Source organism: Macrosteles quadrilineatus, unplaced genomic scaffold (genome assembly GCF_028750875.1).
Source record: "Macrosteles quadrilineatus isolate MER2022 unplaced genomic scaffold, UCM_ALF_1.0 Scaffold_6__1_contigs__length_79288215, whole genome shotgun sequence".
In the NCBI taxonomy this organism is placed as follows: domain Eukaryota; kingdom Metazoa; phylum Arthropoda; class Insecta; order Hemiptera; family Cicadellidae; genus Macrosteles; species Macrosteles quadrilineatus.
The window spans coordinates 28,342,886-28,355,575 of NW_026542599.1; the positions used below are offsets into that span (position 1 = coordinate 28,342,886).

At 33.6% G+C, this 12,690-nt stretch overlaps 1 protein-coding gene across 3 annotated transcripts in view; it reads left to right on the plus strand.

The window, feature by feature from the left end:
- Positions 1–12,690, plus strand: part of LOC128997113 (facilitated trehalose transporter Tret1-like) — a 71,484-nt gene that overhangs the window by 42,955 nt on the left and 15,839 nt on the right. Inside the window, exon 1 of one of the 3 annotated variants that reach the window (XM_054422691.1) lies at positions 7,239–7,498. The exons of the other annotated variants lie outside the window; for them this stretch is intronic. Within the exon in view, the coding sequence (XP_054278666.1) occupies positions 7,469–7,498 (30 nt within the window). The 5' untranslated portion in view covers positions 7,239–7,468. Of the gene's footprint in view, positions 1–7,238; positions 7,499–12,690 lie in introns of those variants that run through there. 3 annotated transcript variants of the gene reach the window in all.

A 12,690-nucleotide genomic window follows, 5' to 3' on the forward strand; every position in this document is an offset into this window, starting at 1 on the left:
TGGGAATGTTCAACCCACGAGAATAAACTTAAACTACATCTATCTATCTATACTAAAATTGAGGCGCCTGTCTGTGTGGCTCTCATGACTAAAATACTATCCCGATACACTCAAAATTAGGCACTAAGATGGTTCAAATGTCTAGAATGTCCTAGGCATATTCACTTCCCTGAGTTCTTCTCGGGCTACGCCCCTTGGATGTCCAAATTTAAGGTGAGGTTTGCAAAAGTAAATATTAATAAGTGGTCTTCATGAAAGTGCGAGACAAATTGACAATGTTAACCTTTGTGTTGACATTTTAACTTAAACAAACAAAACTGCCAAATAAATTGTTATATTTCACAGTTCAGACAGCTGACACATTAAAAAATATAAAAATATACACAGCTCTATGTGATAGGTTTATTTATTTTAAAACTTAGTGTAGGTCAATAATTACAATGTACGTTATACTTTTTTGTCTACTTTTTATCGATTTTTGTTTATTAATTTGAACTACTTAACAAGTGTTTGGATTAGGCGGTATACTACATCTTCCCGTAGCGAAGCATAGGCACAGCACCTACATAACACAAGACTACAGCAAACGCCGCAAACGATTCTTTCGCGGAAAATCGTGGGTACAAATAAGGAAAACATACCTTAAGTGTGTTTCCTTCTTCAAAGGAATTACATACATGGAATGGTTCGAGCTTAATAACAAGAGAAAAACAAGTTTTTCAGTATGATCATTGCATAAGTTAGACGCCTTATCATTAATATTAAACAATAATCTCATTTAATTCGACAAAAAAACTGGTTTCCCCCCAACTAATATTTTAAAACAAGTTCTAGTGCAACACGTTAAAAGAATAACAAGGTTTCTCAAAACACAAAACACGATCCAAGTGTTTGAGATGTGTAAGACATGGAGCAAAAAATGATAAATAAAGATGTAAGAGATTGTAGAGTACTATCCGTAGACATATTCATATCATGGACATATTCAGCTTGAATGTAGGAAATGCGATGTATTTTGGTAAATAATGATGCTAAAAGTTTGCTTTAAGAAACTTATTTTAACATATTATACAAGCTACAAAACTGTAAAACCCTCATTGAAACATCATGTATCAAAGTAACGGTAAAAAAACCTAAAATAATTCATAAACTTACTTCATAACTTCTCATAAAGAAATTGGCTCAAAAACACTGAAATCAGCTTAAATACGTCAAACCTTCGGCTTGATTATGGATAAACGCTAACAGCTGTAATCGTGTGCGCAACATACAAAACATGTTTACCATTCGTGCATAATAACTCCACTCACGTACTCACTACTTAATTACCTCCTTACTACCTATTTACTCACTACACATCTATAGTAGTAAAGTAACCAATACTTGCCTCCTACTTATCTACTTAATGCTTACATATTTACTATTCATCTACAATAAGTTTCTTCTCACTACTGACCTACTCAATGCCTATCTCCATACCACTTTCCCGCTCAATACATATCTCCTATCACTCAATGTTTACATATTTACTTCTCATCTACTCAATAAAATCCTCCACACCAAACTACTCGATACATGCCTTCATAGTTCTTACCTAACCAACATTTACCTACTACTCGTCACTCACTGCCAGTAGCCTTGCGCATATCAATACCAATTACCCACGCTATACCCATCTCCTGACTCTTGCAGATGCATAAAATACGTGTCCACGTCTCACGTGAACCCAAGGTCAGCGGAGACATCCTCTTATACAAGCCATTATATAAGGCGCCTCTGTGTGCTACGTTTGCAAGTAATCGTTGCGGAGCCTGACGCCTAACTGAGGACGTCAGAGTGGGCAAAAATGATCGTAAAACATGCTTTATAGAGAATTTTCTTTGTAGGGAAGAAACTATTATGGTAGGTGGAATGGTTAGAGTTACCCGGGACAGGTTTAAATGTTCGTTTGAGGTCCACGGAGCGAAAAAATATATACGTTCAAATTCACCGAATACCTAATATAAAGCTCATAGTACCATTAAACTGGCTATGCAGGATAAATGAGCTAAAATTGAAAAAAATATCAAATTCTGTAGGAAGAATGCAATGTTAAAAAAAAAACCTAAACGAGTTCACGAGACTGTGACCGGATAATGGGAACGGGGTTGGTAAAAATTCGGGTTTTCAATTTTCTTTCAGAACATAAGCTTGGCATTTGGCTCTCAAATAGTTATTTGTGTGACTAGTAGGTGAAGTGGCAGTTTGCTGCACACGAGAGAAATTTTTAGGCAAGAGCCGTAGGCGAGTGTAGAAAGGTATTCGAGTGCAGAAAAGGCAATTTGTGCTCGTGTAACACATTATATTTTTCCTACAGTTATTATAAAGCATAAAAAAATAATCTTCCAACTACTAAACAACAAGTTTTAGGTTGTTAAATCCAAGCGTTGAACGAAATGGGAAACACTGCAACAGCTGATCGTAGTCGTAGTATATTTTTTAACCTATTTCCAATCGTACACAGAATAGGACTAACCTGAAGTAATGTGTAAAACAGTTTCAGGTTAGAACCTAGGTTACTAGGTTGTAAAGGTGGGACATAAAGGAAAAATAAAAAAAGTCTGTTCGATTGAAGAGATACCAATCACCGGTCAACTGTTTTTATAATATTTTAAACCTCCCCCGTGGCCATAGATTAAGTTTAATTTAATAATTCTATGTATTAGTCTTGCTATGTTATGTATGAGTAGTTTCGGCAGGCTCATCAATAAAGAAAGAAAAGTGGAATCTGAAACGAGGACTCTTTATTTGTAGGCTCCTCTCCATTGTTAAATGCTTAAATTTTACCGACAATTTCGTACTTAAATTACTCATTAAAAATGTTCCAATTCAATAAATTTAAATCACAATATTTTAAATCCCAGTTTTTAATTTTGTTTTTTTAAGTTGACGTACTTTTTTAAACTTGCATTTGCAACCCTTAAAAAGCCTCGAGCCTGTGCGTCGGATCTATCCAGTAAAGAAAATAAAAAGTCGTGGAAGGTACCAAGAAGGATCCACGACATCGCTGCCAGGCCCGTAGTCCATGGCTCTGCCGACAGTCACCAACTCACTCATTTCACATGTACTGCTGAATTCTTGAATGTCACAATTGTATTTATACCTCCTAAAAATACGTTACAATCACAAAGTGAAAATAAATCCGACATAATGTATATGAAAGTCGCCTTTGCTTGTTAGGCAACGCTCCCATTCTCATTGACGTCACGACATTGGATTATACACATTCACTCGGTCAATCAACTATATCAGCTGTTAGCTCAAGTGTAGGGTTAGGGTTGCTGTACACTGTACAGTATAGCACTGACATTGGCTTTGTAGTTGACATTGTAGTTTTAGCACTACTTGATATTGTGAAAGTGAAACGATTGGTTGAGAAAAATTCCAAAAATAGTGATTCGCAATAATTATTCCTGGTTTAGAAACTGTCCAAGCCTTGTAAACTATTTACTTCTGGTTGATTAACAGTCCAAACTTGGTTAACCATTTACTTCTGGTTGATTAACAGTCCAAACTTGGTTAACCATTTACTTCTGGCTGTGAACAGGCCAAACTTGGTTAACCATTTACTTCTGGTTGTGAACAGGCCAAACTTTGATTCACACTATTTAACTATTTAAATTTATGTCAGTTCGCAAACAGATTAACGATGAGGGATTGGCTGATGATGTCTTAGGGATGTTGTTAATTAAGCAAAAAAATAAGCATTGCCACTTAAAAATAAGTAGTTTTTTGGTTAGTTGTGTAAGCTGAATAGCTCGCCTTAAGTAGAAGAAAGCTCCCGGCACCTGAGTATAGTTGGTAGATTTTGGATGGTTCGAAACTTGACACTGCTGCTGCTTGATTATTGGGTTTCAATTAAATGGTCTTAGTCATCTATATCAAAAATGTACATAAATAGTATCCGTAGATATGCTTTGACATAAAACAATTGATTCAAAACAAAGGTGAACTACATAACAAAATATTGTTTAATTAAACACGTGATATATTTCCAAATTAAACCAGCAAACAATAGATTTAATACATCTTAATAAGCCGTTAATAGTAAAAAGCCGTTACTTTAAAAGCGACTTTACTGCTGTAAAGATTATTACAACAGTCAATCTGTCACATGTTGGATCAGCTGTTTCCATTGTTGCATTGTTGTAGTTTTAACAATGAGTTTGGTTACGTGACAAATTGGCTGGTTATCTCCCATGTTATAAACGCCCAGTCTTGCTTGTTAACGCTTTCAAATACATATTATTTTGTGTTTGGTTGTTGATATATATAATTTTTTACCAAATGAAGGGAAGGGGTACTTTTCAATCAGCATGCAAATTATTTTAAAATTTATTTTTTATTTTTAGACGTAACAATTCCAAAGTGGAAAACTGTATTTCTAACGCTAATTTATTGAAATTCTTGTTATTTTACTCTTCTTCTAGTTTTTTATTCGTGTTGAGATTTCAACTTTCTTTTAATCTTCTCCCTCTAGTTTTGCTACTAATTTTAAACGTATATTTTAAAACCAACATTGTAAACTCGTTTGTTCGTACCTCTGGCCACTTCTCGGCATTTTGATAAAGTTTTGTATCCTTTTATCTCCACTAACAAGTAGTGCTAGCATTGTGCACTTTGTAAACATATGGTGAGGAAGCTACATTATATGTACATTAACGTGTGAATAATCTACAATCGCAAACTTTTTTGTAATGAGTATTTGTTTATCTGTTTATCTCAAGGCAGCAATGGCATACAAATAAGAACTAATCTAAATTGCAAATAATCAATGATGATTCTTAAAAAAAAAACCTGTCAAAAGAAAGTATAAATTACCAAAACATTCTGGAACCCCGCACATGGGGGTAGCAGCATTATCACTTCACAATCTATTGGTGATTGGTGGAATTTGAACCCGGGAACTCGTGAAACGAAGTCCCGCGCTCTACCACTAGAACTTCTATTTTTACAATGCTATTAGCATTATACTTCTATTGAACAATCCAGGAAGCACTTACGTAATGTTGTTATAATATAATGACGGTATCAAGTCAGTTTTTTCAAGAGGTTTGTCCGGTTTTTATATAAATAATACGTTTTGCTTTAAATATCGCAATTCCCTCGAATAACAAAATGTGATAAACAAATTAATATTTACTTCTTACAAATTACCCTTCAGGGAAGTGCAATTGATGTAGTTTTCATAATAAGACCTTGATATTGAATAATTAATTGTAATATTTTTTCACAGTCCAAAGTAAAAAAAAAAAAAAAAAAAAAAACACTGTTCATTCTAGGTCCATAAACACGTTAATTCTTAAGAATTGTACGATTTTAAATCCATTTGGATAAAAGCGTAAAACAAATGTATATTGATGAATTGAAATTTATATAGGAACAGTTAAGTTGGGTAAACATCTCGAACGATTTTGGACGTTGGGTTTGGAAAAGGGCTTTTAAGCGAAACATCATGTTTTTACAGTACTCGTGTGATCAAACTGTGTGAAAACTCTTTTTCTACAGTTACCTGACAAAGTAGGCTTCATTGCACTGGTTATAGCACGCAAAGTAGCTAATTACTGAATTAACTTACTTTTGCCGCACACATTTTTTTCTGCACTCCAGTATTCCAATCAAACAAAGCAAAACAGGGTGCTTTTATTATGCACGTAATACGTGTAGCTTGAAAAAAAAGTTGGCAACACGTGCAACGCTTGGATTTAACCTAGCCTATAACGTGTTTTATGGTGTTTGAAAGTCTAATTATTTACATGCTTTAAAGTAACTGTATGAAATCGTTATGGTGTAACTAGTGTGCAAAGTTTCTCGAGTGGCTAAAAGTTGCAATATGGAAAGCCAATATTGCTGTGATGTGCAGTATTGTTTAAGCATCAGTATGCCAAAGTCAATCGCAGTACACACGAGGTGTTTGAACTTTTACTTCTCTCTAGATCCTCATTTGTATCAATCACAAGTGCAATCCATGACAGCTTCATTACACGTCGATTTGTGGAGGTGATTCACCTGACAATCTACAACCTGAAGTGAACCAGCTGATCGATAATTGTGAGCCAACCAGTTTGGTTGGTGAACCTGTTGGTTGTTGCCATAGACTTCTAAACCAGTCGGTTGTCAGCTGTATCAACCAGCTTGGTTGTCAGATCTAGTCTTCAACCGGTAGATTGTTGTCCTAGGATAATCGATCTGGTTGTTAGTAGGTTACCAGATAATTTGGTTTCCATTAGGTTGTAGATCATCCTGATTGTTGTTTCGGGTTGTAAATATTTTTTTCTGGTTTGCTGATGACTTTTTCTTGGTCTTCTGTAGATCTTTTTCTGTGTTTAAAAAATCATTGTTTTTAGCTTGTCACTTAATTTTGGTATCAGTGGTCTTTGGTTGTGGAATTTCTTGGTTATAATTTCTGGTTGTCAACACATTTGGTTAGTGTTTACTAGATAAAATACTGGTACAAAATGTATATTTCACGTGTCAAAAGCAGTTAGATCATCAGCTGTCACACTAGGGCAGAGTTAAAATGATTTTACATAAAATCTTTAGAAACCCTCCCTGTTATTTTAGTCATCAGTATACTTTTAGCTGGGCACTACTAATTTTGTCTGTGTCAAAAAGTCAATACAAAAATGTTACAAAACGGACAGGACGGATATGTAACAGGAAAGGAATAAATGAAAGTGGATTTCAATAGAATCGGAAATCAAACGAAAAATAATTGGAGTGAATCTAATATCCATACAGAAATTCAAATTATAAATTTAAAACAGTGTGATTTGAGAATTATTTTCCCAACAAGAATCTTATTGCAAAAGCACAGAATCGAAATCCATACGAAGTGGTGAAAATGCATGACTAATTTACGGGAAGAAAATTTAGTCTTTCCCAAATCTTTAGGGTTGGCTGAATTCATGTTTACATAAAAGTACACTCTAAACGAATATTACTACCAAACAAGGTTAAGTAGCACTGTATTAATTCAGCGCTTAAACATGTTGTAACACTATAAGCCATCAACATCCATTGGACAACGATTAACTTATGTTAAACTCTAAAAAAAAAAAATAATTTGTGTAGCCAGAAAACTGTCTCCCGCGACTGCCACTGTGTCGCTGTTGCTGTTGATGACGGTGACTCAGGCGAGTTCTGTACAAAGCTCAGTCTCCGCTCGTCGCCAACCAGTCTATCTCCGGTGGTCTGATTAGTAACATTGAAAGTACCCCTCCAGGGACGTATGTTAATGTACTGTACAGTGCACAAACCACTCTCCCAGTATACGGTGTGTCGCACGAAGATGTAGTATAACTGTGTCCGCGGTGCCAAAAACTTCTTTATTCGCTTTTCAAATTCAAACATTTTACTAGTGTGCATTAACATTTATTGTGACAGTGATAGTGTTTTTCTTATATATTCAACCGAGGGAATTGTCAACATGGTGCCTACAGTTTCATCCATAGTCAAGGTAAAGTTTGCTTTCTCCTGGTGAAATTTGATTGCTTTCTTCCACTTTCGCAATTTTCTTGCCGATATAGATTTTGTCGTGTTTGTGAAATGTGGGCATTGGTTCACAACAGTGTGATAACTGGTGAATTGAATCGTGAGTATTTTTATTGGTTCGATTATAGTTTTGTTGAATATGCTATTGAAATTATATATCGCTAAATTTGATTTAAATCGCGAGTAAAACCAATTACCGTAGACACTGCATGTATTTTATCTGTGTTTCATTTTAGAGTAAAAGTTTTATTTAAAACATGTTTAACGGAGTAATTATATTTTTAAAATAATAAAAACAAGATTTTTAGAAACCCATCAAAAAGTATTCATTGATTATTTTTTTTAACAAGAAGAATTTTTTTATAATCCAAAACAAAAATTATTAACATTTAAAGTGAGCAGTTTAAATCTTTCCTAGATAAACATGAAGTGGTTTTTATTCACTAATATAAGTAGGCCAACTACAATGACGTGTAGTAAACACACGAGGCTTCCAAGTGTTAGGCCTACTTATGAACAATTAATAACATGAAATCCTACTTTTGCTTATAACTCTTCATTTTAGTGATAATAACATGAAAATTAAATGGGATTAAACCATAGACAAATATGATTAAAGGTTTTACATTATGTTTAGTAAACAATTGCTCCCTAATTTTAGCTTTTGTGTAAAATTCTGTATCATAATCCTCAAACAGTAGAGAGCAGACTAAGCTTACTTATAATCACAACAGTAGGCCTATATTATATCTTTGTTCACGATAAATATCAATACTTATTTAATGCGCAAACAGGTTTTTGGGACAATTACTCCTCCGAAACTACTGAACCGATTGCCATGATTTTGGTGTCATTGAAAAGAGCATAACGCGAAGTTGTGAAATTGGGGCCCTTTAAAGTTTCTTATTTCTCCATAAGATTAACATGAACATGGGAAACAAACATTGCTACGAAACTCCAGCTGTTGTCAGAAATTAAAAGTGAGAAGAAGAACATATGTTAATTGTAACAGTCAATAAGTTTGCTAATTTAACAGTTTGCTGCAAACATTTACTGACTTGGTTGACTTGAAATATTTACTATTTGAATTTGGGTTGGCGTAAATATTACAATGGAAAAAAGCGAGAGAACCTGGATAATTTATATAGGTACTAAAAAGAAAACTGAATTGACACTCTGCTGAATTTCTTAGTAATCATTGAACGAGCCGATTCGTAAACTATGGAAACATAGGAAAGTCACAGAATACCACCAAGGAGAATAAATAAAAATATTTTTGTTAAATTTATAATCATGTTTATAGACAACCTAATGTGGCTATGAGTAAGGCTATTTGTAGAAAACGCTTAAAAACAAGATCAACTTTTGAAAAATTATGAGATATTTACAAGAAATGTTGATTATATCGATCTGTTATGTACATCTTGAGTATTTCCATAATCTTTGAGTAGAATCTTTTAAAGTCATCAGAAATTATGATTGTTATTCGTTTTAAAATAACGCCTTCAATCCTACTTAGCAATTGCTTGAATTCGAGCAACAGGTACCTAGTATTTATTTCCTTAAGCTCTATCTCTTAAGATTTGCTGTATTTTTTGCATACAGATGTATAATTAAGTTTTTGTTTATTTGGAAGTATTTATTGGTTGTTTTGGTATTGTAATTATGATGTTTGCAAACCTACTAGTTTTCGACATAGTTCAAAACTAAATTATCTACACAAAATTATTACAAATGTACACTAAGAAATAACATTTACGTCACTTACAGTGTTAGACGGAGGGTAATAACTATTAACTTAAAAATATTATTGATCTTTATTCAATTGAAAACAACTGATCACACTGACAAAACTGCTCGTTGTTGAAATGTCCACTATGGGTAGATATCCAAGTATTGCTGATTATTTGGATGGTCAAGATTATAAGATTATTACGGTTCCAAATCAAGTCTGATGCTCAATTCGAGCTACAAGGACAGTAAATAATTAAAAATAAATATCTTATAGAGATCATGATTTATATTTCATTGTCGTGATAATGAAACTATGTCAAATGTTTTTAAGGCGTGGGAGTTACCTGAGTCTGAGATAGTGCTCCTTACCTAAGACACTTCTCCTTTGCCTTCTACATGAGTTGACCATACGGTTTAATGCGGACTCTTAACACCAATGCAGAATTTGAACCAGGACCCAAAATAAAGGTTTACGGGAAAAATCGTACGCCCATTATAGCCCAGTAACTTAAGTTAAAAATCAAGGCCAACAAAGACATGAAAGATGTAAAGCTGATTTTTTGCATGGTGATAGTGTATGATAGGAAGGGTGTTTTCTGAAAGTTCCCCGAATTTCCCCCCCTTGCTTCCCCTTAAAACCCCCCCTCCCCCAAAACACCAGGTTGAAAGTGTAGTGTTTTACTAAATCACCTATATCTTTTGATGTAAACGAGCTATCAGCATAATTGTTTTTTCTTTGAACTCCCCGTTAAATTTACTTTAATAAAATAACCTTACATGTAGCATTATCTCTATTGGGTGGGTTTATATCTGTGATATAACAAAAATATTATTTTTTTTACATAAAATTGTAGATTAGGTCAAACCCTGGTTTTTGCAGTAGATCGTACGTCAATGTGTTTGAAACAAAACTTTTTACCTATTTTATGAGCTTTCCAAAAATGTATAACAATATATATTTTAATTTAAGTTGTTACCGAATGAAGCTATTTAAATCCATGCTTCACTTAGCACATCATTCCAAATTGTTCAGTAAATATTACTAAATGATTACTTTTTATTTATTTATTGTTCACACACCCTGTGTGAATGCTTAACAAGCAAAATAAGAACACTGAATTACAAAAATAGTAAGAAAATAAGTACTCACAAGGATTAAAAATTAAGTAATCGGTAGTTATAAGAAAAGGCAAATATATGCTCAACAGGTTTAATTAGCCTACAGTTAAAAAACACTTAAGTAAGGCATAAACAATACAGTACATATCAACTTTCTTTTCCCTCATCATCGTCAGTTCCTTCGTCAATGAAGGGTGGGAGTGAATTTATACAATCAATGCTTTATACAATCATTTATACAATCAATTTAGTTGTACAAAGTTAAAAAAAAAACAATTTATTATTTTCTCACCAATTAAAATTTGTAGATCACTTAGCTTATTACCAATAACTTTTAAATGGAGGGAAAATCTACCAAAGTGGATGTGATATTCTGAAAGAGAATACAATTTACTACAAATAACTACCATGCATTTTTTGAAAATTCTTAATAAAGGCAGGCAAAAGCTGGCTACAAATAGAAACTTGAAAACAGAAACTTGAAAAAATAAACTTTCACCACAAATATTTGATAAAATCGCACTTTCATAATTATTTGCAAATCTACATGAATTAGGCTTTCCAATGACCCATTAATTAACAAAATCGGTCTAGTAGAAGTCTAGATTTAGTTGTACAAAGTTAATATGCTGTAATATGTTGTATTTTCGTTAATATCCCTTACTCAGTATTTTATCATTACTATAAATTCAGAGGTTGCTTAGCCTTTTAGCAAATAATTTTTAAATGGTGAGGAAATCCACCAGAGTGGAAGGTGATATTCTGAAAGAGAATAAAGTTTCCTACAAATTGGTACCATGCACTTTTTGGAAATACTCAAAATAAGTAGCCAAAAGTCGCACCCAAATAAAACGTGTGAAAAACACAGTTTCCAATGTATTTCCTATGGAAAACATTTTTTTTTCACCATAAATCATAACAAAAACAAACTTTCATAACTATTTGCAAATTTACATGAATTAAGCTTTCCAACGACTCAATAATTAATAAAATCGGTCCAGTAGAACTCTAGATTTAGTTGTACAAATATTTTTAAAACTGAATTATACAGGGTTAGTAAAAAGTGTGGAGACCCCCTGTTATTTTTTTAACGGCCCATACTAGAAAAACTAAACTGGGCACACCTTTATGGCATGTTATGAAGTACTTTTTGGGCATAACCACCACTTGGTGTACATCCCCAAAATGGGGGATTTTGGGGGAAACTCAAACAACCCTTTAAAAACAACATTTTAAATGTTAAGCCCCATTGAGTGGCCCCTCATTTTGAAGGTCCTGGTCAAAGAAAACTAACAACGCAAACTAGAGGTTTCTATCTCAATCCAGTAAAAAAATGGAAGCTGATTAAAATCTTTAGAAATCAGAAATAACTTGCAATTTAATATTAAATTGGCTGCCATATTTTACTGTGTTAAGATAGAGACCTCTAGTTTGCTAGTTTTCTTTTATTATGATCTTCAAAATGAGGGGTCACTCGATGGAGCTTATAATTTAAAGTTTTTGAGTTTCCCCCAAAATCCCCCATTTTGGGTTTGGTAACCAAGTGGCTATTAGGCTTCAAAAGTACTTCATAACATGCCAAAAAGGTGTGTAGAGTTTAGTTTTCCTAGTGTGAGCCGTTACAAAATTTACAGGGGGTCCCCAGACTTGAAAAGCTGTAAGTTAAATTTAACTTCTGAGAATTTCAATTGGCTGCCATTTTTTACTGGATTGAGGTAGATACCTCTAATTTGCGTTGTTGGCTTTCTTTTACCAGGACCTTCAAATTGAGGGGTCACTCAATGGGGCTTAAAATTTGAAATTTTAGAGTTTCCCCCAAAATCCCCCATTTTGGGGATGATCACCAAGTGGCTGTTATTCCCAAAAAGTACTTCATAACATGCCATAAAGGTGTGCCGAGTTTAGTTTTTCTTAGTATGGGCCGTTAAAAAAATTAACAGGGGGTCTCCACACTTTTTACTAACCCTGTATATAGAATAGATATTTACTGGACAAGTTGGAATGGTGCGCTAAATGCGCTTTGTGGCTGTTTGAAGCATGGATTTAAATGGCTTCATTCGGTAACAATTTAAATTAAAATATATATTGTTATACATTTTTGGAAAGCTCATCAAACAGGTAAAAAGTGTTGTTACATTGACGTCCTACCTACTGCAAAACCGACGTTTGGCCTAATCTACAACTTCACGTTTTAAATAAAATAATATTTATTTTGTATCACATATAAAATCCCACCCAATAGAGATAATTCTACGTGTAAGGTTATTTTATTAAAGTAAATTTAACGGGGAGTTCAAAGAAAAA